The sequence below is a fragment of the Podarcis gaigeae genome (genome assembly GCF_964106915.1).
Source record: "Podarcis gaigeae genome assembly, chromosome: 8".
NCBI lineage: Eukaryota > Metazoa > Chordata > Lepidosauria > Squamata > Lacertidae > Podarcis > Podarcis gaigeae.
In genome coordinates this window covers 41,831,119-41,858,285 of record NC_139684.1, presented here as the reverse complement: position 1 = coordinate 41,858,285, position 27,167 = coordinate 41,831,119, and the positions used below count along the sequence as shown (strand labels likewise).

The 27,167-nt window shown below is 40.6% G+C and overlaps 1 protein-coding gene across 3 annotated transcripts in view; it reads left to right on the top strand.

The window, feature by feature from the left end:
• Positions 1–27,167, top strand: part of BANP (BTG3 associated nuclear protein) — a 153,482-nt gene that overhangs the window by 15,971 nt on the left and 110,344 nt on the right. For all 3 annotated transcript variants that reach the window (XM_083754570.1, XM_083754571.1, XM_083754572.1), the window contains exons 4-6: positions 333–532; positions 18,959–19,081; positions 20,894–21,069. In XM_083754570.1, the coding sequence (XP_083610696.1) occupies positions 333–532; positions 18,959–19,081; positions 20,894–21,069 (499 nt within the window). The remainder of the gene's footprint in view (positions 1–332; positions 533–18,958; positions 19,082–20,893; positions 21,070–27,167) is intronic.

Sequence of the window (27,167 nt, the reverse complement as noted above, 5' to 3'; positions counted from 1 at the left end):
TAGGTATTATGACCACTTTCTGGAAACCATTGCATCTGATTTGATGACTGCATATCCCCAGAGACACCCATATTAAGGGTAAAGTAATGGCATTGAAAACAAGGTTCTGGAGTTTGACCTCCAATTCAGAGCCTTCTAAACTGATACTTGCAGGCAAGCCTCAATAATGCTGTGATAATCCATCAACTTTGCAGATGATCATACTGTACTTAGAGACCGGGTGGCCTGATAGAGCTCCTTTAGTAAACGGGGCATTTAGTTGAATATTGATGTGTGTATGTTCTTTGAAGATATATATACCACTGTTTTATTTGGCTGCTTCTCTCCCCTAGTCGTTCCTGTATTCCATTAATCAGACAATATGCCTGCGATTGGATAGTATTGAAGCAAAGCTGCTAGCCCTAGAAGCTACTTGCAAATCACTGGAAGAGAAACTGGACCTTGTCATGAACAAGCAGCATAGCCCTATCCAGGTCCCCATGGTGGCAGGTTCCCCGCTTGGTGCTACACAGACATGCAACAAAGTGAGATGGTAAGACATTAATGTGTGAGGACAGCCTGTGCTGTCTCCAGAGCATCTGCTTGGCATGAACAAGCTGGGCAGCTTTCTGGATAACTGTCAGGAGCTTGGTATGCAGTTTAGAATGACAAATGAATTCCTCTCAGGGACTATTGCACTGTCAGGTTCACAGTGTTGCTTCCTGTGAGACAGACTGAACACGCCCCCTTACTTTGTGAATGACTTGGAAATGCTACCACATTTTGCCTTAGCTTTTGCCTGGGCCTAGGGTACATTACAGATAAAGTGGCTTGGCTTCTGTTTTAGCTTGGTGGCAGATCACTCTTGGTCTATCCTGGGACAATTGGCTGGGATTTCATTTTTATCCTTTCAATGAAGAATTCAGCATTCCGAGAATTTATTTATATAACATAAATACAAAGACTAGGGTGATATACAAAAATAAATACCAATAATAAAAGATTACAATCAGTTAAGAACAGTTAATTAACTACATGCTGTGGTCCAGACATATTATGCATCAAAGGCCTGATGAAAAATATGGTTTTACAATTTGAGCATTTGCTTTTTAAAGCAAACTTCTAGCTCTTAGGGCTCGCTAATGCGTCTGTCAACATCCATGGCCTTTCAGATGTTGGACAACAGCTTGCATCATCCCTCACCAGGGCTGGAGGGACTTGGAGGACCAGATGTTCCCCATCTGTAGTGTAATGACTAGCAATCTCTTGGAAGCCTGAGCAGGCAGTGGTTAGAAGGCATGACTTTGGGGCTCTGTATAGATTCTGGCTACTCCACACTAACTTTGTATAAATAGCACAATTGGATTTGCATAATTAATTTTGTCACAGAATTAAGCTTTCTTTGGTGCTGAATTTGGGATGTATTGGTACTGATTTGGTACGTATTTTAGTGTGGTTCACAGCCCCTGTACCTTTAGTCTCATAGATAGTATGGTCCAGTCAGAGGGCAGGAAGCCAAAATGCATCAGACGTATAAAATGAAGACATAATATGGGTTGAAGAGAGCATGCTTGCATCTGGAGAGCCAAATGTTCCCCACACCTGTTTTAAAGCAGCCAGTGAATTTCTGTTATCATCCCTTTATTTGGAGGGTTTTCTGTAGTATAATACTTTTGATTCTTAGGGAGGTTCTTCCCAACCTATTCTGAAGAATAACCACTTTTTTGCTTTACCTTTTGTACTTCACTTGCTTATACTTTCCTTTCCTTTCACTGCCTTAAATAGCTGTGTTTGAGCAGTTACTTCTTTCTACACCTGGGTGTATTTTCTGTCTGTATAATATATCTATATCTATATCTATATCTGTATCTATATATATCTTTAAAATTCATTGGCGAACTCTGCAAGTTTCTGAATATTTTTCTGGTATGTGATGCTAGAAAGTGATCTCAGTATTGCAGGTGCCCTGGATACTCACAGAAAGAAGCTGTTCTCTTCTGGCTTCATAATGACAGGCTTGCACATCAGCAGCACAGAACATCTTTTGTTGACATACAAATCCTTTCCTATCTGATTTGGCATCCATGTTTAGCCCTAATCCTTTACTGGATGGCTTCTTCTTTGGTTTCTTTCCAACTCACGCTCCTCTCATGCCCAGTTTTTTTTATAACATTTCATTCCTTACAGATACTAGCAGATATACTCAGTGGAATCTATTTATTTCATGAATGTACAATTCATAGCTTTGCTACTTTTTAATGCACATGGTAAAATGATACTGGACTTTTTACAGTGCTGATCATCTAAGCCATGTCAGTCTATGATTCCATACTCCAAGTATTATATAAACATAATACTAGTAACCTCTGTGGAAGGATTATTGGGAGTGAATCACTGGTGAAAGCATTCCCCTGCATTGGCAGCAAGACTAGTGCGTGCTGCGTTGTGGTCAAGCTGCTGCTGTGCCATAAACTTCAGTTTGTCTCTATCTGCTTACCCTCCTATAGAAAAGGATCTTTCCAAATATTTTGGATGTTTGTCAGGATGGTTTCACCCAATCCTAAGAAAGTCTTCTTGCGTCCCTATTGGAGCCAGAACTGTGAACTTTGGTGTGCCTTCTTATCTTGCATGAAAAACAGAAATTAGGTTGCATTGACCCAGTTCTTACATAATGCTAAGCCAAACCATGGCTTAGTGCAAATGTACAGGTTCTGAAGAGATCACAGGCTTCCATGCCCTGCTACTGCATTGCTGCGACCTAATCCATGGTTTGTGTAGTATGTAGTCAAAACACAGGCTTGTGGTTTGACTCATTTCAGACAAACTGCAAACTATAACCAAGGGTTGCTCTTAGTTTACAGCTTGTGGTTTGCCTGGAGAAGATTATTAACCACGAGCCTGGTTTTGGATGACACACTAAACTAAACTATTTCTCAGTACATCAGCAGCAGATCTGGAGGAGGAAGAAAGTGGCTGCAATCTCCTCTCCAGGGATATGCATGCTTGCACATTTGCGCTAAGCCATAGTTTGGGTTAGTGTTACAGGCAAACTGAGCCATTCCCTATCCATAATTTACTAGCAAGAAGCAGTTTTTAATGTGTTGTATTACTACTGGTGTGTATACCCTGTCTTGTATAATCTTTCCTCCTGCATTGGCCTTTTTGCTGAAAATGCACTATGAAGGAGATTTCTTGAGGCGAATAACTTGGTTAGGAACCCAATAATGCATGTCCAGCGGATGTCACTCTTCACCAGCTTTTACTAATTAGACTCTCTGACAGATTTAGCATGTGCCCCAAGGCTGTGCTTTGCCTTCTGAAGACTTGGGGGCCTTTGATAGGCATTCTGATGGAGCTTCACAATTAATCTCTCACCTGGGGAATGAATGAATTTATTACGGTCATAGACCAGAAAAAACAACGATAGTTTACAAGGGGAGTAATGGTGTCAATTAAAAATTGTAAAATTATACATAAAAGCAATACACATATGCACACACACACACACACACACACGCACTACAATATATGTATAGACTTAAAAAATGAGGGGGCTTGTCCAGGGGTCAAGTCTTTTACTTTTTTACAGCTAAAGCCCTCCGCTTGATCGCAGCCGCAGAAAATTTGGCCACTTTCAGTGTTACTTCTGGGTTTTTATCTCCTAGTAGGATTTTCAGCCGCTGAGATTCAGATCGACCTGGAAATTTCTGAACGATAGGGGAAATAAACAGTGACCTGATATCCCCGTAGAGGTCGCAGTGTAGCAACACATGTGAAACCGTTTCCACCTCTTTCAGACCACATGGGCAGACTCGTTCAGCATAGGGTTTGCCCACGTATCTGCCCTTTAGTAAGGCAGATGGCAGTACATCAAATCTGGTAAGGGTAAACGCCCGCCTGTATTTTGCGATTTGTAAATCCAGCAAATATGGTGTTAGATTGAACCCTTTTCCATAATCTTGGATGGCTGGATATTTATCTATCTTGCTCATATGGTCCTGAAGCTCTACATCTCCTATTCGCTGGCTCACCATCCTTTTAGCCTTTTCAAAACCTGAGGCTATAAGTTCTTGTGGGGAAAGCCCCAGGCCCTTCAATTTTTCATAGAGCAACAATCTCCATTTAGACTGGAACGGGTCTAATAGAGTCAATGGAGCCACTCCCACTGGGAAAAATATGAGTTTTAGCCAGAAGTGAATCTTCAGGATCCATATCCTGGCATTGATAGGGAGTTGACCTACCTCCAGCCTAATGGCTGTGTTGGAAACACAGGTAGGTAACCCTAGTAGGGAGCGGTAAAATTTAGTTTGTACAGATTCCAGGGACTTGAGTTTTTGACAGTTAAATATCTGGGTGCCATACATCAGTTGTGGAAGTATTTTTGCGACAAAGACCTGGGAGGCAGCAGGAACATATTGACCTCCTTTTCTATAGAAGAATCTTATGATAGCTCTGGAAGATCTTTGCGCATTTGCCATGGAATTCTTAATCTGATGGCACCAGGATCCCTTCTCATCAAAGATTATTCCAAGATATCTAAAGGATGTTACTTGCTCAATAGGTTGGTTATTAATTTTCCATTTATGTTGGAGTTTTCTCTTGGAGAACACCATAATTTTTGATTTAGTGTAATTTATTATTAGGTGTTCAGCTTCGCAATACTCTGTAAGAGCTCGTAAAAGTTTTCTTAGACCCACACAAGAGAAGGAAATAAGTGCCGCATCATCTGCGTACAAAAGGACTGGGATTGGTATATTATTTAGGTTTGGGGGATGAGTACTTGCATCCTCCATCTTTCTGACTAAGGAGTTTATGTAGAAATTAAATAGAATAGGGGCAAGAACACAGCCTTGCTTGACACCATGGAAACTTTGGATTTCCTTTGATAGGTTCCCATAACGGTCACATCTAACACGGATCCGAGTGTTTTCATGTAGTCTACGGATAAGAAGCAAAAGACGTCTGTCGATGTTTGTGGCACTTAATTTTTCCCAAAGTCTGTGCCGGGGTATCAAATCGAAAGCTGATTTGAAATCTATAAAGGCTACATAGAGGGAGCCTCCTTTCTTTGAGGTGTATTTCTCCACCTGGGGAAGTACTTTTATTGAAAATGTTTTCTTCCCAGGTGGAAAGAACACAGTTTTGTTAGTTGAAATATATGTTATATAGTGATGATATATGGTCTTGCTCTGCTTTCCATTGCCATTAAATGCCAGCGAAATGAGCCTTGCTGTTTTATGGGCTCATCATAAATATCAGCTTCCATAAAAGAAAGTAGAAATTTATGCTCTTCAAGACAGAAGCGGTGCTGTAGGTAGGGAAAGAGCAGGAGAGAGTTGTTATCACTTGCCTTATCTTTAAGTGTCTTTAATTAGATTTGTATGCTTTACTAAATTACTTTTTCCTTTGGGCTTAAAGGAAAACTGGTTCGGGATTTCCCCTTCTAAGGAGCATTTCTCTTTCTAGGTATCAACCACATTTCTTTTGTTATCTATATTAATGAAATATGAGTGAGAGGTGTAGCATAGAACCTCCTCCAGCCCCTTCCAACCTCGTGACTTTGACTGCAGGTTAAAAAAAAAAGTTGTGCTGTCCCCAGGGTAAAAGAAAAGTAATGAAGACATTTACTTCCTCTGTTCACCATAGAGGTGATGGAAAGACTCATGAAAATGATAACTGCAGTCCCATGAGTTGGTGTGCATATGGGAGTTGATGTGGGAGCCATTGGTCTTTTCAGTCACTTTGATGGTGAGGGCGAATTCACTTGGGCATCTTCGGATCAGAACCTAGGAGTGATACTGTTTGGCATAAGTTTAGAACCTGCAGTTCAATTCTCTGTCTCAGTTTGATGGTTGCTGAAGCAGCACCAGAGCTCTGCTCTCCTGTAGTGTAGCCCAGCACCTAGCCTGAGTCTTGTTGCGCCTTGCATCTAGCCTGAGCTTGGCCTGAGATCAGTTCTTGCTTCACAATAGTTATTTCTAGTAGAAACCTGACACTGCTGCGTTTGCCTTTTCTCGTTTTGTTCCCATCCTCTGCCTTGAGTGTCGACTGTAGAGGATACGTGCCAATTTCAGTAGGCATTTTTTTTTTCATTTAGGTGCTCAGCTTCTTTACCTGAGTGAGAGAGATCCCTACCTTCTCTGCTGCTTGCCATGATTATGGCGGTTAACATTCCTCTCCCCCAATCTGTAACACAAACTTTGGGTGTTCTAGTGAGCAAAATGGTGTAGGACAGATGGTTTTAAGCCCAACAACACTGTCTTGATTGAGTACCCAAAAAAGCAAGCTTGCTCTTTCCCCCCTCAAAAATAAACACTTATACATGTTATGGTATTTTATTTCCAGTACCTGCAAACTTTGTTGGAGTAATATGTCAGTTAACTGCTTACAGTGATGTGACATGCATTTTTCATAATCAAGACCTGAGCCAGTTTACTGCTTTAGGCTGCTCTTTTTTATTACATTTTTTTAAAAAAGTGATACTGTTTAAGTGTATTCCTTTTGGCATATTAATTTCCCAGTCCACAGTCTCAGTCTCTGGTGGCAGAGCCCTTCTTTAGATGTTGCAATCTAGAAATTTGTGATTCTCAGGTCATAGCATTGTTTAAATTTGCATGGACATCCCTTAGGCAGGATGGGACTGTATTATGTAAATTGTCCTTAGAATCATAGTGTTGGATCCAGTATTAGTTGTACTCGGAGTTGATCCATTGAAGTTTACAAGCAGAACATGAACACAACAGCACTCCCCTTTTAGTTTTCCATAGCATCATGAATTTCAGCATTACACGGTCACTTTCCAAAAAGTTCCTACTACCTTATCTCATTGGTTGAGATTTAGTCAAGGATAGCTGATCTCCTCATTCCTTTCTGCCCCTTACTGAAATAAAAAGTTGTCAGCAAAGCATGGCAGGAATTTGTTGGAGATTCTGTGCTTAGCAGTGTTTGTTGCCCAACAGATATCAGAGTAGTTGAAGTCCCAGATTGCTACTATCTGAAACATGTGTAATTTGAGGCAAGCAAGCGTTATTGACATCCTTACCTTGGCTTTGCAAACTATTGTAGAATGCAGCTACAATGTTGTTTTATTTCTATTTCCATTTATTTTACCCAAATGGGATACCTTGTTCACTCTCTTGAATTTCTGAGAAGGCATACACATTTGACATATAATGTTATGTCCTCTCCTTTTCTTTTGCATCTATATTTTATTTATTTATTGACCAACATGAGTCATCCCCATCAAGTCTGTTATTCCTATCAAAAAATACTTACTGTCCTGAAGTAGTAGTTGCTGCTCATCTTGTTTTCCATACCTGTTAGTGTATAGACACAGAAAGCACTGAATATTCTGCTCTGAGTTTCCCCTACTACGGTATCTTAGTGTTGAGTTTGGCACCTACAGTACCTCCTGGTTTTTGCTCAGCGTCATAGTCCTTGTCTTCAGGCTGTTTTCTCTTTCCCTATAGGATTTAGTTTAAAGTCCTCTTGATCAGATTCATCATGCTCTGCCAATCATCTTCATGAGATGCTGCCCATCTCCTGACAAGTAGGAATGTATAGACTGTGGTCCTAGAAACTGAACCTCTCTTATTGACATTTTCTTTGTGGGTGGTCATTTGCCTGCAGTACTCTTCTCTCTCTTTGTAGTCCTCTACCTTTTGCAAGAAGAATGGATGAGCACAAGGTCTGAGCTCAATCTCATAAGGGTGATTCCTGTATATCTGGGTATGTCTGTTGCAGCAAAACCAGCAAAGAACCTGAGACAAAGCAAGAGCCCAAGAAAGAAAGGATAATGATAGAATAATAACGTTGATATTTAAAGTGCCGAAGGGCATTGATTTTTATTCCCCTGTCCACTCCATCTTTCTGTGGCAACTTGGTGTTGCAGTGTTCTGGCTTTAGAAGAACAATTTAATTTACACATCCCAGCTTTTCATTCCTTTTGGATTGTGATATAGAATGTCTGAGTCTTCTGATGCTGCACTTTGCAGTAGAATTTCCTTCCTTTTCAAAATTTTGATTGAGTAATTCTAGACTGTAGAAGTCCCTGCCTGAGAAATGCCCATCCTTTCCTGTATAGTGACAAGGGGCCCATGAGTTTCAAGGTTTTGTGTAGAAAATGAGTGGTGAATGAGTGGAATTGAAAGGGATCCATGTCAAGTTTTCCCTGCCTTATTGATCAGAAAGTGAGGAGGTGTTACACACAGAGAGACTATCTCCGCTCTCATGCACATTCTTTTAAAAAACAGTCACTTAATGGCCCATAACTAAGGAGAGTTGTAATAATGATTAAATAAATAGGTGGGAAATAAATATGTAGCTTTTAGTCTTATCTACCAAGCCAGGCCTGTGGACCTCTAATACTATGTGGATGTTTTTATGTGCTCTATTTATTTTTGTTGCTAAATTAATATACTAGAGAGGGAGCTGTTTTCAGATTTGTGTTTTACCATGGAGCTTTAAATCAGCCAAGAACTGTGTACTTTTTTTCTCTGGGAAAGAGAAGAAGAGAGAGGTGTGTATCAATGAGAAATATGACTACTATGTTCATCTGCGGCAAAAACAAAGAGTTTTACGGCACCTGAAAGACTTAATTTGTTGGTTGTGAGCTGAGCTTTTGTGGGCACTTCATTGGATGAAGTGCATGTTTTAAATATTTTAATATATTTGGAGTATTCCCAGCCTCACTTAGCTTTCTTCAGCTCTGTTCATCTTTTCATCCTGTCTGTTCCCGACATGCATTATCTGGCCTTGGGCCGCAGTCTCTTTAATTTCCTAAACGTCTGGCTCCAGAATTATCTTATGCTTCAAGGAAATATGCTGACCACAGCTTCCAACATGATAATTGACAGCCATGTTTTCTTTTTACTGCAGTATGACATCAGATTTCATCATATTGTAACCATCATGATTCTGTTAATGTGCTAGAAAATGTGCAGTGGCACACAGAATCAAAGCTCTGATATACCAGGTCCGATGTGTTGGCCATGATCCATCCAAGTGGCACCAGTAGTTCTGCTTGCCCAGCAAGCTTTTATTTCTAGAAGCTTTTGCTCTGTAGTGTAGATTCTTTATCTGTTTTAAAAATGGGTCTAAACTACAAAACACTTAGGAAATGTTGAATTGACTTGTTGTGTGTCTTGGATTTGTTTTCAGCACAGCAGCAAAGGAATAGTTGCCTTTTCAGTTGCCAAATGTAACCAAGCATTTATCATGTGTGTTTCATAAAGGGAATCTGGTGACTGCCACTGTATGTAACCTTGGTATGCGTGCATTTTGTAGGTGTAGCTGTGTGATATGCAATGTGTCTTGCTCTCAGGATTCAGCAGATTTGGATGTGTTAGGTTTTGATTGATGGGATACATCTTGTGCCATATCTCTGGTATGCCAGCTGGAACGGTTTATTGGCTGGTGTACTGGTATAATTCAATAATGCAGGGCGAGGGAAGTTGCTGTGTATATTGCCCTTAGGAAAGTAATGTGCAAATATGAACAAGAATATATAGACTCAATAAATAAAATAAATGAAAGTTTAGAATCCTAAGGAGAAAGTAATTAAGTTATACATATATACATTTGCATCAACACCAATACATTAGCTAGGCTATCTTCTGGCTGTCAGCAGCAAAGCTTGGTGCGTGTCCTCCCCCCCCTTTTCTTTATATTTGAATCGTAAAGATGTTCATTGATTTCAATAAACTATCCCACAGGCTTGGCCATGTGGTTTAAAATAGGAAAATGTGTTGTAATTTTAATCACAAAACTTTGATGGCTTAGTCTCTGGGGTGTGCGCTAATCCTCCTTTTCCAGCACTTAAGAGTAGCAGATGTGATAATTCATTGGATATTGTATTCAGCACTCAAAAATTTGGTTTACATATGAATTCTCTTCCTTTTACCCTTTTACCATCCTTCCTCACTCTAGAGCCCCAAGCATGCAGATACAGGTTCTCTTCAACATTCAGGATAGGAGCTTCTTCCCATCCTTGCTGAATCAATGTACTTGAAAATTCTTTGGATGTCTGTCTGCTGCAATTTCTCATAATTCTAACCATTACTATTAGGACTAGCTGACAGTCAATTGATGACTGAGTGAGTAACACCTTAATTTATATAACACATAGACATTGCAAAATACTTTACAGTTAACCTTATTGCAAGCATCCTTGCTCCATTATTAAGCATGCAAAAGGTCACTGGTTGAGTTATTGGCATCTGCACGTAGAGTTGGGAAGGTTGCTTCCAGTTGTCACTGAAGTCATTTCTGAGCTAAATCCGTTATGGTTTGACTCTGTAAAAGGCAGCTTCCTGTCTCCTACAAGTACAATGGCTTGGGAAATCACTTTTTTCCCCATTTTATCTATGGAGTCTGAGAGTGACCTGCCAAAGACTGTGCTCCAGATTCATGTGCTCAAGGGCGTGTCCCCTGAGAGAAGACTGTAAGCCTCAGTCAAGAGGAGAGTTGCCCCCTTAAATTGGTTCAGCACTTGTTCTGCCTGAAGTCTCACATTCTTCCATTCTTGCACTTAAAGTTGAAGGAGCCAAGGTTTCAATAGTTTGGTGCTGACATATTACAAGCCCTGGAAAAACATAGACCTTTCCAATATGAGCACTGGTGTTGAGTTTCACAAGGTCAGTTTATAGAATTAAGAATTAAAGCCAATGCTGCTTATGGGACTGATAGTGGAGTCCAATCATTCATGCGAACACATTGCAGAATTACATTTGTCAAACCTTCTTGAACTGACCGAGATCTGAACTGCATTTACTTCATGTTTTCTAAGCCAGCTGCTATTGTTTTCTAATAAGCCATTTATTTTAGGATTGTTGAAGGCTTCATGTAACAAGTCGAGTGCTTCAAGCAACTGATAGATAAATAATAAGATCAAATGCAACTTGCCAGGTTTTTTTTATACACGGCTTGGGGGGGCGGACTAAAGGGATTGTATCTGAATTTTTAATCACGTATCTTAAGGCAAAGAACAATAACAAGCTTCATGTTGCAAACGATTACTGTAAAAAGATCTTGTAAAATCTTAACATCTCTGCAAGCCAGAAAACTTTATAAAAGATTTCAAAGAAGAACGTAAATCAACAAGGTGATAACTATAACCAGAAAAGAAGAAATATGAAAGCAACAAAACCAGAGATGTTTGAGTTCTGATGTTCCTTTAGAAGGATTGTGATCCATCCTGAACAGTCAGGAATAGCAAATAGTAAGGTGGAAGCAGAATTGATCTAGCTTTCATAAATCAGGAGAATTGGTTTTCAATTTGTGTGATTATCAAACTGTAATCCTATACACTTTCCCAGTAGTGATGTATGGAAGTGAAAGCTGGACCATAAAGAAGGCTGATCACCGAAGAATTGATGCTTTTGAATTATGGTGCTGGAGGAGACTCTTGAGAGTCCCATGGACTGCAAGAAGATCAAACCTATCCATTCGTAAGGAAATCAGCCTTGAGTGCTCACTGGAAGGACAGATCCTGAAGCTGAGACTCCAATACTTTGGCCACCTCATGAGAAGAGAAGACTCCCTGGAAAAGACCTTGATGTTGGGAAAGATGGAGGGCACAAGGAGAAGGGGACGACAGAGGATGAGATGGTTGGATAGTGTTCTGGAAGCTATAAACATGAGTCTGACCAAACTGCAGGAGGCAGTGGAAGACAGAAGTGCCTGGCGTGCTCTGGTCCATGGGGTCATGAAGAGTTGGACATGACTAAACAACTAAACAACATCAAATCCTATATACATTCCTGTGGAAGGACTGATTGCCAATTTATACTCCTTATGAGGGAATTTGTGTATGGGGTGTGTGTGTTTGAGCTCCCTTCTGTCTATTTTGAGGTCCCAAAGAATGGAGCAGATGTTCACTAATTCAGGTTAAGGGGGTTGAAGACTGTTTCTAGAGAGTAGATGGTATCTCTCTTTGCAAAGCATGCAGTGCATTGCCATAGGTTGTGCACATGTTTATAGAAGTGTGACTTTTTGCAGTATATATATGAGCAAGGAGGTCTAATCTCTGTTAAGTTGTTATCTCCTTTGTTTTAAAGAGATCTAACACTTTAGCCACTGACTCATGCTGGCTTCCATTTGCTGTGCCCTTTAAAACAAAACACACCATTTTAGGGTACTTAGCAGCTTCACCACATGTTTTATTTTGGGGTATGATCTAAAAAGCCATATTATTCTTATGGAACTTGCATCCATATCAGTGAGGTCCATAGTGCAAAGTACAAGTGAAGATACCAGAAACCATCATTTTGGAATTGACCTCCATGCTGGTAATTCTGGATATCTTAGTAAATGTTTGAAAGCATTGTTCTCAAATTCAATGAGTTGGATGAGATTTTTCTTGGTTTAGTTAATAGTAAACAGAAGGGGGCAGAAAAGTATTATATATAAAGCTGAACCTTTGGCACTTATGAGCTCAAAATACTTGGCATGTATAATTTTTGCATATGGGGATCAGGTTGAAAATGCAAGCTTTAAAAGCCACCTTGTAGTAAGTTGGGGTGCATGACAGTAGGGGTGTCCTTTAAGAATAAGACTGAGGAGAGCCTGTATGTAAATTGTGACTGGAAAGGATGGATGTGGAGTGTTACCTGCATGTGTGCGTGCACACACACACGTATACCCCCACAGAGTGCTAAATAAGTGGTAAGTTGCTTTGGGTTGCCCTGAGCACTATAAATCAACTAACAAATGTTAAAAACGAAGAAATAAAAAAGCTGACTTACTTACCTCAACATGGACATTATCCAGGTTTATTTCTCTTCTTTACCAGCTTCATAGCCTGTATTAAAAGCTGGGGCCAAAGGGTTATTTAGAGACGTTTACATTTAGGGATGTAAATTTCATTATCAAAGCTTTTTGGCCATGTTTAAAAATAACAGCTCATAACAGGGCATGTATGAGCAAGTTCTTTTTTTCTTAGACCGATGTCTAGGTATTGTAAAACAGCAGCGAGCTTCTCTTTCCCAGTCTTGGGATCTGTGAGTCATAGAAGCATCAGCCGGACAATTGCTCCATAAATGAACCTTTTGCAATTGAATGCGGCATTTTTTTCATGAATGGTTACAGTGGGCAATGCCTCTGTGTTAAATGGCTTCCCCCAGAGGAAAACAAACCGCAACAGACTTTATTTAAACAGGCTTTCCGTATTGGTTGGTGAAGTTGGACTTGAAACCATTAAATCATCGCTATGTGCTTGTCTGCCCATTCAAAGGGACTCTTTGTAGAGCTAGGGCTGAGGGGATAAACCCCAGCATAAATGTCTTCTGTAGCTTAGAGAAAGCCACAGTTTTTTGTGCATATGTGCACTGAAAGGTGCTTTTTTAGAAACATACTCGGAATGTTTTTGCTGTTTTAATAAATGCTGCTTTTTTGCCTGTTCGTTTTGCAAATTGACCACAACTTCATAAATCTTTCAAGTTCATGAGTCACATTGGGAGGATGGCTGGTATGTTTTGGCTTCTGACCATAAAGTGACTTTAATAATCACATAGGCTATCATTATAATGTCTGCCTTGTTGTGATGCTCCAGATACTTGGGATCCAAAGTGAAGTTTCAAGGTGTGAAATTAAGAGCTGCATTTGGCAAGCACAAACACTGTTTGCCCCACCTATTCAATCAGCTGCAACCAGGGAGACCAGTCATGCTAATGAAATCAAGCACTGTGAAGGTTTTTCCAGTGCAGTTGTCCTTCCACCATGACTTGTGCTGCCACAAAGGACCCCCTCATTTGTGTGGGGCTTGTATATTTGTGATCCTTTAGAAGGCAATTGTCTCCCTTGGCTTCAGTTTCCCAGATCCATAGCCTGGGGATATCTGAAGCATTGCCTCTTTTCTCTGTCCTGTTGCAGCTTGAGGGCCATGGCCACATAATCTTAATAGATGTGCAACCCCCCACACCCCATGTTGGAACATGAAAAGGACCTGCCTCTTAGGGCTGGTCTCTATATGCAACAGAATGAAGTAGTAGAGAAGATTGTGTCTCTTCAGAATGCAGGTGTGGGGGGGAAATCTGCTAGCTCTTCAGCGAGAGGGCAGGGGTAGAATCTTTTTCTCCTGAGGTGCTTAAAAGGTAAAGGTATCCCTGACCATTAGGTCCAGTTGTGGCCAACTCTGGGGTTGCGGCGCTCATCTTGCTTTACTGGCGTACATCTGTGGCCAGCATGACTAAGCCGCTTCTGGTGAAGCAGAGCAGCGCATGGAAACGCCGTTTACCTTCCCACCAGAGCAGTACCTATTTATCTACTTGCACTTTAACATGCTTTCGAACTGCTAGGTTGGCAGGAGCAGGGACCAAGCAACGGGAGCTTACCCCGTCGCGGGGATTCGAACCGCTGACCTTCTGATCGGCAAGTCCTAGGCTCTGTGGTTTAACCCACAGTGCCACCCATGTCCCCCTGAGGTGCTTAGCTTCTTGCTAATGGGGGTCTTTGGTTTGTTTTTACTTGTTTATTAATGCAAGCTGTCAGAAATGGTATTGACTGAAAACTGTGTGGGCAGGTCATAAGAGCCCTGCTGCATCAGACGAAATGTCTGTCTAGCTAATATCCTGATTCCCTTAGTGGCCAGTCAGATTCCTCTGAGAAGCCCAAAGATGGACATGAAGGCTGTAGCTCTCTTCTGCTGTTGCTATTGCTACTCACCACAAGTGGCATCTTTTCATATATTTACATATATGTCAGGACATGGGATAAAAATATAATAAAATAAATCTCCAGCTCTTGTGCTACCATCTCATTCTGATGCTAATGTCGGCTAGAACTGTGGTCAGTATTGGAGCAAACAAAGCTGGTACTCTACAAGCCTAGCAAAAATAGTTGGCTCAAATTAGTATTGCATACAGATATGGGCACTGACAACTGGTGCAGACACTGAGAAGCAATATAGCAGGCCAATTAATTTGTGAGCATAGTGTAAGTAATGAAACAGTTTCACTGGTCACCCTTAAAAGTGTGTGTTTGTGTATACAGTCTTGAAAATAGAGACAGTGCATGTACTTTTGTAACCCAAGAAATAAAAACAACAGTAAAAAAGGAAAACAGACTGTACTTGTAACTGTGTTTAAGGAAAGGCGTGTATCCACTGTACTGCATTTTTGATGTGAGTGCATCTAGGATTGTGTTTATAAAGAATGAACAAAGAATACATTTCAAGCCAGGTCCTGGAAATCTCGCTGCCCCTCCTTCATCTCTTTCACCCGGCGAAGTATTTCTATAAATAGCCCATTGATCTGAGCTGTGAGAGGAATCAGCTCCTTGCCCAAAGTGTTCCTGTGTGAGTTTTCCCATAACACCAGTCTGACCCAACTCCTTTGATCATTTACCTTGAGGGAGGTGAAATGTCAGTTGGTTCCTTCTGGTTTCCTTCTGGTTTCCTTCTGCCCCACCCAATTCCTTCTCTTCCAGAGTAATGCAGTCTGGAGGGTGCCAACAGTCCTCTTCTTTTACTGGCTGCCTCCTGGGTAAGTGACAGGTTGTTGGCCAAGAAAAGCTAAATGCTGATGGTGATGGATATGAGTCACACATGCTCTTTCCATGTTAAAACTTACCTCTGGCAGGAACTTATTTGTGAAGTACAAACACTTTTTCAAAACAGAGGCCAAAATATGAGAGCTTGAAAGCCAAGTCCCACAACTTTATTAATGGCATAAATAACTGGTTCAGGCATTTATGCTTTTAATAAACCTGTGCTTTATTTTATATTTTTCCTCATACTGAGACATAGAAAAATATCCCATATTGCGCAAACCCCTTCCCCTTCTTCTCTTCCCTATTGTAACCCTGTGCCCCCCCCCCAATTGGATATGTAGGGTCCTCCAACTCTCCTGAGCAGATTTAGGAAGTGCAGAGATCAGATGAGAGGAAGAAAAGTCATGTTGCCTGAGCAGAAGTCCATTCTACTTGCACCACTTGGATATCACCCATAAGCAATATAGCTTATTCTAAAAGTGTTTGTAGTTAGTATATCCAGAATAAACAGACGTCTCAATTTTTTCAGTATATACTAAAGGACTGAACAATGTCCTCTGTCTGAATGCAATGTTGTGTGTCTTTCTCGTCCTCCATTCTGTAGTTTGCTTCCAAATGTTTCCAATTCCCAAGTTATTTTGGTGAAGCTATGCTGGCAGCTCTTCTAGGAAGAACCTTCTTACATTGGGTTTGTACAGACAGAAATGTTTTTAGTTGATGCTGATTAGCTCAGATGACGGGCCTTCTGGCTGACCTTCCTATGATCAGTGGAATCTTCTTTTTACTGAGAAATGTTTTTTAAAGACCTGATACCACCTGCAATTAACCTTTATTCTGATTCCTTGGGGGGGGGGAGTTTGTTTGTTTGTTTTATGCTCTGTTTTATGCTCTGTTTTGTTTTATGCTCTGTTTTGTTAAAATGTATAATTGCTTTCACCACATCCTGCTCTATCTGATTTAGGTTGTTCCTTCTACCATGTGTGGCATGATACGTAATTAATTTTAACACTCTTAACTATCTAAGGATTTTGTTTAATCAATACATTTTTAGTTTTTTGCTCATGTGTGTTAACTATTTTGTTTGTAGTTTGTAGCTAATTGTGTTTGCCTTTTAATATCTGTTTTACAAAAAAAAAAAAAAGCCTTTGAATGCAAATTGCTTCTTTGGGTCAAGTCCTTTGTGTCCATCAGATAGTACAATTATATGTACAGTAAAAAGAATCTTGGCAGAAGCTTGAGAACCCAACTTAAGCAACTGATATTATGTAGACTTAAGCATTCCTGTCGTCTTAAAAATAATACCAAACTCTGTGCAATTAGGATGTGCTTGCTTTCAGACACAATGTTGGCATCTGCCTGTCTCAAGAGACAGTGGAGTGCACCTCCAGGGATGCTGCTGCGTTAGCAGCACAGAAGTGACCTCCTCAGGACGCAAGCCTGGGCAGTGTGGATGGAGGTCCTGGACTGCCCAGATAACAAAAAGCCCTCTTGGTCTTTCTGATGTGATTGAAAGGAAAGCAGAGCAATACATTTGGCACCAGCTTGGCTGCAGGAACTGCCAGAAGTCCCAAACTCACTGCATGCAACATGTTTAGTTTTATGTCTGAACTACGGTTTAGTTTTATGTCTGAACTATGTCTGAATTGATTTTGTTGCCTACATCTTAGATAGTTCTGTCCCAAATGTTTTATGCATAGTCATATTCTGGATTTTGAATCTGACTAGAGACTGAAACCATCTCAAACTATCCTATCCTGAATACCTGACCATGGTAAATTGGGAGATAAACCTCCAAAGCCACAATGTCCATTTCTGATGGGCCTTCGGGAATAGTTTTCACCAGATGTTGTCAAAGAGCTCCTTAACCCAAGAAATAATACTGGTCTCTTGTGCTAACCCTCTCATCTTGCATGTGTCTTCTTGGCACCTGTGCATACATGAAGCAACACACACACACATGAACACTCCCTCTCTGCATCCCAAGAGCTGCTTCTCAATAACTCCTGCAACTTCCCACTTGAATAGCACATTCAAGCAGTGTACGTGAAGAGCCATTTCAGCTGAAAGAATTTTCCTCCAGATCTGCTAATGAATCCAGCACATGCAGTATCAATGGCTACATTTAGAAGTTCACCCGTTCATGGAGCTTCCACACCAACTTGAATCTTGGCACCTCTGTTTGTACAAATGAAGCTGTGAGTAAATGCATCCTGCACGTAGCTCCAGTCGCTTGGAAGGTCTTTCTGCCAGAGATTTTACTGAGTAGAAGAAGGAAAAATGTGGCCTAATTCAGTGTCACTTTGGAAAAGGGCACAGCTAAAGACAGCTGGGGCTGGGGACAAGTGGTACTTGGTGAGACCACGTTCTCTGCAGTGCAGAGGACCCATAACCCTTTGTGCTCGTTAAATGAATTACTAATGGCTTATATCAGGGCATTTCTACTCCTTTCATTTTTAAGTTGTTTTAAGTTAATTAAATGCCATCAGGCACACTTTAAAATGGTCTACAAAAATGAATTAGTTCTTTTCTTAAAAAAAGGACTTTCCCATTTTATATCAATTTTCATTTTAAAGATTTTTCTATTCAAAGGAAACTACAGAATGAGCAAAAGCCTGAGGTCTCCATAAATGGAAGCTTAATTTTATTGCATTTATCTCTATTGCTGCAATTAATTATTCAGAGTGTTCATTAAAAATTGCAGCCTTGGTAAGTGACACTTTTTAAACAGGCATTCTGAGTTTATTGAAATTGAGGGATGTGGGTGATAAAGAATTGGACATCCAAAGGAATGGCAATAAAGTGTCTCAAAGAAGGTTCAGAATGTCATTTAAAACTCACAAGTCAAATTGTAGAATACCTGAAAAGTTCTGGGGGAACATGAAATAGAGCAGATAAGCGTGGTGTTTTGTTGTGACCCCTTTAAGCCAAAGGGCTTCCTTCGAGCATGCAAATGAATGCATGGTTGGAGTTGACCCTTTTGTTGGAATGAAATGGAGAAGACTGTTTGTGCAAGAGTATCATGTGTACGGTTCCTGGACACTGTGTGCAGTGCATCCTTTAGCGTTACCTAAGCTAAATCTGCAAATGCTTTATTCATCTTTTTTTCTCTGCCCCTTAACTTTTCCTACTTCTTTTAGTTAAAGGGTCCCACAACTGGAGTTCCCGTGTTGAGCTGAAAAGGAGAAAGGAGAACATCAAGCAGACCCCCCCCTTGTGTGTACTTTGAGTTGATAACAAAAAATGAATAATTTTGCTAGAGGTCAGAAAATATTACATAATTCCACAGAAGCAGTCACAGAGATCAAAATATGATGGATTACAAGCTTTAACAACTGATACATAGTAAACAGCCTTGAAACCAAAGAGGGGGAATAATCCAACACATCCGTGGAACAACTCATTAAAATACCAAGTGTGGCTTAATGAATGGCAGAAGAGCTTTTGACTTTCATTCTGTTTATTCTTCTTTCCTCTACATTTATTGTCTTTGCAGTGTCGTCCCTCAGACCACAGTAATCCTCAACAATGATCGCCAGAATTCGATTGTAGCCAAGATGGTAGGACAGGAAGAGCCATTGACCAGACCAGCGGATTCACTGGAAAACATCCTGAGCACGTTAGTAATTGCAACTAAGCAATGCTCTTCCCTCAGTGTACATAGGAAATTTCCTTATACTGAGTCAAGCCTTTGGTCCACCTGACTCAATATTGTCTACAGTGAACCGGCAGAGGCTCTTCAGGGTGAATTGTTGTGAGGTTGAAAGGAGTGGAACGGATGTGAGACATACCCTTGCAACTTAGTGCCCTAGAATTATTTTAGCTCCCTGTATTGGAGTTCATTTGCTTGCTATTTGTCTGTGGTGCTTAGGGCCATGGACATTACATGAATGTATTTATGTTTGCAGTATTGCAGAGAAAATGCTCTTCTGGATGAGTTGATATATGCATGTGACATACCATGGTATGGTATGTTATGTTATGTTATTGATGTATTTTTAAATTATTTCTATACTGTCCTTCATGAAATATGATTCCAGAGCTGCTTACAACAGTGCAGATATCCCTGTACAATAAAACCAGCATATTAAAATACAGTAATATTCCAACCACAGCAAACCTGTCAGATTTCTAACCATAAGCTCAGTATTAACAAACAACTAATATGGCCCAGATAAAGTGCTTTTTAGACTGAGCTTAAGACTCTGGTTTGCCTAAAGGGAAGTGAGTAAAAAGAGCACAGCAAAGGCAACAGAGCAGCTCACCTCTGGCACAGCTGCTCTCTCTCTGCCCTTGGACAGTAAAAACACTTGCAGCCTTCAGGCAAAGGAGCAAGGATCACCCAGTCAGGCAATGGACCACCTGATTGCCTGCAGGATGAAAGCTGAAGGGAATAGCTACAAGGCTCTACTGAGAGCCAGGGTTCTGGGTGGGAGCATATGCATTGGGTTGTCTTCAAGATTGAAAGGCAGGATAGAAATCTAACAAAATAAAATATATTCAGAGTTTATATTTTGAGTTCCTTTATATAGTATGCTGTTGGCATATGTCTGTCTTAGGAGACAATGGAGGAGTGCGCCTTTGGGGGTGAAGTCAAACTGTTGGAAGGTTGCAGTGCCTTCCGTGGCTGTAGAGACTGATACAGGATGTGCTGCTACAGATGCACCGCAGTGTTTCTTCTCTTTGCGCTCCTTCTGGTGGTCATTCCTCCTCTGGTCACTGCTTTGGATACATGACCTGTCTCCAGGCACTGCAGTTGTCTGCAAGGGATTCCCACATGTTATGGTTGATGTTGCTAGCCGCCTTGTCATATTTGCAGGCATCTTTGTAACACAGTGGGCCTGGTGCCTGAAGCCAGTTCCCTGTAGAGCACATCCTTGGGGGTCCTGTCATCTTCTGTTCTGTGTACATCACCAAGCCAGTGCAGACGTCACTGAAACAGAAGTGTGAATGTGCTGGGAATGTGGGCTTGGGAGATAGCCTGCATTGCAGAGGGTTGGACTAGATGACACTCATGGACCTTCCAACTCTATGATTCTGTTATCTTTGCTTGAAATTCTGTCCTGCCATGTGATACCCAAAATCATCCTGACACAGCACATGGGGAAGGCATTGAGGCGTACCTGCTTTTCATGCAAAAGGTCCAGATTCAATGCCTGGCATCTCCAGGTAGGGCTGGGAGAGATTCCCTGTCTGAATTCCTGGAGAGTTTTTGGCAGTCAGGGTAGGCAATCTTGAGCCAGATGGACTAATGATCTGATTTGTTATAAGGCAGCTTCCTATAGTCTTGTGTTCCTATACATGTTGCTGTCCTCCTTTTACATAGAAAGCTCACTTGATAAACTTAGTGTTCTATAGCACCATGCTGAAATCAGTAAAGCTGTGCAAATATGATTTCCTCAAATTGTATGAATTTCTCCCACTTCCTCAGTGCTGTTCCTGGACGGAGGCAGAATACCATTGTTGTGAAGGTGCCGGGGCATGAAGACAGCCATAATGAGGATGGGGAGAGTGGTTCTGAAGCCAGTGACTCGGTTTCCAACAGTGGCCAGTTAGGAAGCCAGAATATTGGGAACAATGTTACCCTTATTACACTGAATTCTGAAGGTAAGCAGATAATAGTTAAGTTCTTTGTCCAAATTAGGGTTGATTTGAATGTTGGAGCCGTAACAGTCTGGTACGGTGCAATCTTTCTGTTCTAGGAGAGGCATGCACAAAGTAGTTTTCCTGTTTCAAAAAAACTTTATAGTTGCCTTTCCTCCCCATTTTTGGCTTGTAGTCTGCAGCACTCTTGTATTTAGCTCACCTGCGGTCCCCACTTGCTCTTTTTCAAATGGCATTAGCCTCTAAAGAACTATTTGCTCTGGTTTTGTTCAAGGAGCACTGGATTAACTGAATAGTACTAAAGTGTATTGATGTGTTCTCTGGTTATTTCTTAAACTGCCAATTGGGGGATGTATTGCTTGGTTTTCTTCGAGCAGCAGGTGATGGGCAGCTCCTAAAATGCCAGGGAAATTCACCCCCTTCCACTAGGGTTTGATGTCACCCGTACTCTATGTTCTGTAGTTTTTAAAGTGGCAGATATTATAACAAACACTGCATATGAAGCAGTGTCAGACTTAAGCATCCAGCTTTTTTTCATTACTTGCTCTTATTGGTCCAAACAGGCGTTGTGTTCCTGGGACATATCCAGAACAGAATAATTTTTTCAAGTGATTCTGGTAGTCTAACAGATCAAGAACACTTGATTTCAAAAAATATGTAAGTCTTTCAGAACTGTGACTTAATTCTGTGGTTGTGCCTAGAGTTGAAACACAGTCCTATGAAAACAGCTTCATTTCTCTAAGAAGCAACATAATGTACCAGCATGCTGCCTCCTGTAACTCATTATGCCCTTCTGTTAATGTGGAACTCTTCTGAAAGTAAACAGTTACTTTGGCAACTCTAAACAATATTTTTAAAAACAGGAAATTCCCATCAAAAATGTATTGTTTATAGGATAGCCTTGTCAGCAATTTCTTAGTTTCCAAAACTCTGTTCTGGTCTTCAAATATCTGAAAATCAACATTGCTGGAATGCAACCATTTGGAATATGTCTCTAATAATCCTTTTTTTTTTGCATTGTATATTGAGTCCATATATAATTCCAAATGAAAAATAGGTGCAGCAATCAATAGACGTGGCAAACAATACAGAGTGTGGCAACTGAGAGGAGCAGCCTTGTGTAATTTGAGGCAGTCAGTCTGTGTCTGGGTTGGGGAGGGGGCCTTCCATGATAGTGTTCCTTCTTCGCACACAAAGTGTTCCTTCATGGATAAAACTCTCATGTTGAGAAGAAGACTAGGCTTTAACTATTCTTCCTACCATACCCATTTTCTGTATGGAGGAGCCCTTACTGGAGTAGTACAGCCTAGAAGAGTTGTGGCAGATGGGCCAGATACAGAGGTATCTCAGGTAACTGGAGAGCCAGCCAGTCATTAGCACTTAATGCAGTTGTCCCTTGAAGTATTAAGAGGTTGCCAGGGATTGATGCATAGGTGATCTTGTTAGGACTATGATCAGAAGGTGACTCTTGTGGGATTCTAAAAGTTAAGAGGTGTGGTGATAAATAACTGCAGCAAGATGTGTTGTGGGTGGCAGAGAGGAGGATGGTGGTGAATGAACTGGAGTGAAGAATTTGTTATTAAAGATGTTTCTGAATGGTGGTGTGCACCCATCCCCATAATGAAGGTGTAACTGCAGAAGCAAAATTCAAATTCTTCATTCCAGTCCATGGGAACATTTTAAAACTCAGGAATAAATAATACTTAAGAAAATTGGTGGAATGTTTTATGTCTTTTGAAAAAGCTCAGATATGAACAGAATCTCCTCCCCCACTTCCTTATGAGAATTGGGATATTTGTCACGTTGTAGTCAAATTTTCTAAGCAGTAGACTACAGTTAAAATTTTCTGCTGCCCGCAGTATATATTGGAAAAGGCAATAATTTTGAGTAATTCTCTCAGCTGTTTATTTAAGGGAAGCAATTTCTAATGGAGTAAAAAGAGGTTGTAGCAGTCTGACCTTTTCAACATGATTCTTTGGCACAGATTTTCATGCAGACAGATGTTGGACTTTTAATAGGAATCTTGTATATATAAATGCTGGTGAAACCGCCTTTGGGACATCCATCCAGTAAAGCTCGCACCAAGATTTATGAACGCTTTGAGAACAAAGATTAGTTATAGGAATTGCCCTCCAGGCCCCACCCTTGTGTCTCTTGCCTTAAAAGTCTAGAGGTGACTTTGCTCAGCTGTAGAGAAGGCTCAGAAGATAAATTCACTGCATGTCAAATTACTGGGCATAGCTTAACACACATAATGTGCCGTGTAGTTTACCGTGTCTATCATGACAGAAATGTGAGAGAAACACTACAACAGACCCATCATTCAGAAGGAAAACTGGGACTGACCCTGACCAAACTGAACAAATGGTTGCAGAGAAGTGTAGGTCGGGCCTATTCAGTTTCCTCATTCAGTATACAAGATTTCATTCTCCCTCCTGCCTGGTTTCCTGATTTCCCTTTGCCAGCAGTCAGACAGCTTTCTGGTCCCATGGAACATGCTCAGTCCTCATTGTATTAGGGGTCTCTCTCGTCTAGGTCCCCCTCCCCAGATATTTTTGTATACCTATGCAAACTTCTGGATTTCCCCAAACCTGCTGATATCTCCCTCTTGTGTGTTGGTAGTATGGTTTTAGAGTATAAAAGCCACACCACTTCTGCCTCAGCATTGGAGATAAAGGGAAAGGTATGACTAGCATGCTCTCTATCTCTCTCTCTCCCACTCCCCCATGTGGCCTCCAGTGCTGCATCATAAGTTGCTTTTAAATTTGGGATAGCTATTTGCAAAATGCACCAGGATATGCAAGGATGAGTTAAGGTTAAAATGGCTGAAGAAAGTTCTGATTTGGTCACAAAATGTTCATTTCTTTGTTAATGAATAGGAAGATGTTGTGGTCCAAATAAACATGTAGGGACACAGAGTATGGAGCACAATCTGTCACGTCAAAGGAATCATGTGCATTTCAGTTGATTTCTGAAACAAAGTTTCAGATTGGTTTTAAGAAGATGAAACAGGTAAAGTCATTTACTAGCCTTGGATTCCTTATACTGAACTCATCAAATGCCCTGCTTATTTTTGGGGGTCTATATCAGTTAACAACTACTTATTAAAAAGCAGAGTAACACTTAACTGGGGTGCTAGAAGCAGATGAGAGTATTTTTTTCCCTTACTAATCAGTACAAAGCAGTGCTTTTAAAACCAACAGTTATATAGCATTATTTTATACTGCAGGGGGAGCTCTATGTCAAGTGAACTTGAAAACATTCTCTGTGTGTCTGTGTGCGAGCGTGCACATGTGTTAGTGGTATTTTACAGATAAGGGGTCATTTTCTTCACCACTTTGAAACCTGGAAAATGATGTCACTTTAAAAGTGTTTGTAAACCAACCCAATAAACCTATTTTTTATGATTTTTATAGGCATGATACAGCTTAGTACCTTAAAATAGTTTATATCAGAGGTTTTCAACCTTTTTGAGTCCACTGTTTCCTTGACCAGCTACATTCTTTCTGTGGCACCCCTGTGAAGAAACATACTCCGAGCCTCAAAAGGCCAGTTATGTCGCCCCTTGCCTGCAGAGGCGGCAGCCCCTCACCCCTTTTTGAACACCCTCCCTTGTGGAGTGTTCCCTCAGCCTCCTCTCCCCTCCCCTTGGCAGTCCCCCCACCTCAAAAAGAGGTGCCTCATCACGCCACCACACAGGGGCCTGGGAAGAAGATGCCCACAGCCTTAATGGCCCAACAAAAGGAAGGGAAGGAGGCCAGTGTTGCCCACGGCACCCTTGACCATCATTCAAGCCACCCCAGGGTGCCACGGCACACTGGTTGAAAACCACTGGTTTATATGTTTCTATTGTAACCTTCACCTTTAAATTTATTCTTCTTTTGTGTATTTAATACATTTATCACTTACCTCAAGAAGATTTTCCAATGAGGGCTCCGGGTTTTCTAATTTTAATATTAATACACACAAAGAGAAAATGATATATATGTCTCTTGAGAAGTGAATTCTACTAAATTCACTGGGGTTCACTCCCAGGTAAGTGTCTACAAAATTGCAGCCTAAGAAACAAATAAAAAGACCCCCACTTTTTATCCCCCTTGGCAAAATGTTTGGACAACTTAAAATTCTGTGCATTTCTTCTGGCTGTTACTGAAGATTTGGTGAATTCCCAAATTTACAAGCCTCCATTTGTGTGTGGTGCATAAAAAGGATTGTGGAGAATGTTGAATTTTAGATTGTAACCTCTTCAGGACAGAGGCCTGACTTCTTGTCATTTCTCTATAAACCACCACGCACCCTGATTGTTCTATATGAACAATAATTTAAGATGCTACTCTGAACCCGTCACCTCTTGGATGTGTTGGGGCCAAGCTGGAAACTTGTACCTGTGCTTGCATTTCCATGGCAGAAAGCCACCAATGTAATATTCACATCTTCTCCCCTGAAGTGTTTTTAAGTAAGTGGCAATGTAATGGTTAGAATATTTTCCAAATTAACCATTAAGTGTTCTTTCAAAGCTATCCCTTCTCCTCTGAAGAAGTCTGTAGAAACTTGACAAATTATTCAACTATTTCCATGTGCATGGTAGGCTCCCATCTGCTTTGGTTGTCTTTTGGAAACTGCTCATTCTTTGATTATATAGACATTCTTAGTTTATATAAATATTTGCTTTTTAAAAATAATTCTTGCAAGTTATAGCATAACCTGTCAAATATTTAAACAAAGCATTTTGCCATTCCAGCATATATCTATGTGGACAGAGGCTGAGCTTCTCAAACGTTTTGGTGGATGAAAACAGAATAAACATTCAAACAAACCCATTTTTGTTTTGCCTCTTTTCAGCCAGAGAACATTTTTCTTTACTCTAGAGAAATTAAAGTTCAAGACAGAGCATGGGGATATTTTTCTTCCTGTTGGCCACAATGAATATTACGTTTTTAAAAACCAATGTGGATTTTGTGATTGTGATTTCAGACATTTGAAAAGAGGGGTGGTAGAATTAAGGGGATGTGTAATGTTGGCTTTGGAAGCTAGTTCATCCGTGTGACCTCAAGACCTGTTGGCTGTACTAAGGTCTACTCAGAGTAGATCTATTAAAATTAATGGGCCAAGGTTAGTCCATTAATTTCATGGAGTCTACTCTAAGTAGAACTAACATTGGTTGCAACCCTAATATATTGTATGTTGGAGATTGGCAACAGGTCAGATCCACTTCCTGTTGTACCATTTTCCATGGTGATGGTGGGGACAGCCATGGCAGTGGTCTTGCAACTTCATGGCAGCCTAGTTTGGGAGCTGGAATTGGAGTATGGTCTACTGTAATCCATCCTGGCTGGGGGTTATTTAGCTTTAGAGATTGAGCTGCTGGACAGGGTTATATGGCCTTTGAGATACCGGCGCAGCCCCAATAGGCAAATAGCTCTCAGTCTTATCCAATTACATTAAATGTCTAGCTGCCTGCAAGCTGGGATATTCAAACAGCAGGTGCTCTGGCCAGTCTGCTCATAAGCATTCTTAGTAGCCTTCGAAATATGGTCTGTGTTGAGCGACTGCAGATAACTTCTTTTATACTTTAGAGAGTTTGCTGCGTGATGAAGAAATCAGATTGTGATGAGCATCACAGTTTTAAGATGTAGTTTCATTTATAAAAATAAGCAAATGCTGATTGATCTAATATTTTTTAAAACAATTGAAACAAATGAAAAATATTAGCCAAATAGGGAAAGTTATTAGTGTTTGTAGAAACAGACTTGGTGACCATTGTTCAGCTAATTAAACACTGCAGTTGGACTTTCTGATTGATTCCAGACATGCAGATGACAAACCTAACCATTATATAAGTATGCATTCTTGAAAGCAGAGTTGTGCAATTTAGCAGCCCATCTGTGGAGAATTTTAATATATTGAAATAATTCCTCAGTTGCAAAGAGAGAAAATCTCCCTTCTCAGTAATGGTGGCTTTTACATTTTAATGCTAATACAGCAAAGAATGAGACTGAGATCTCCGGAACTGGGAAGACAATAGCATAGTAATAGCAGACAATAGTAGAAATAAGGAATCAACTCAGTAAGCTGAACAAAACTACCCAATATTGTTCACA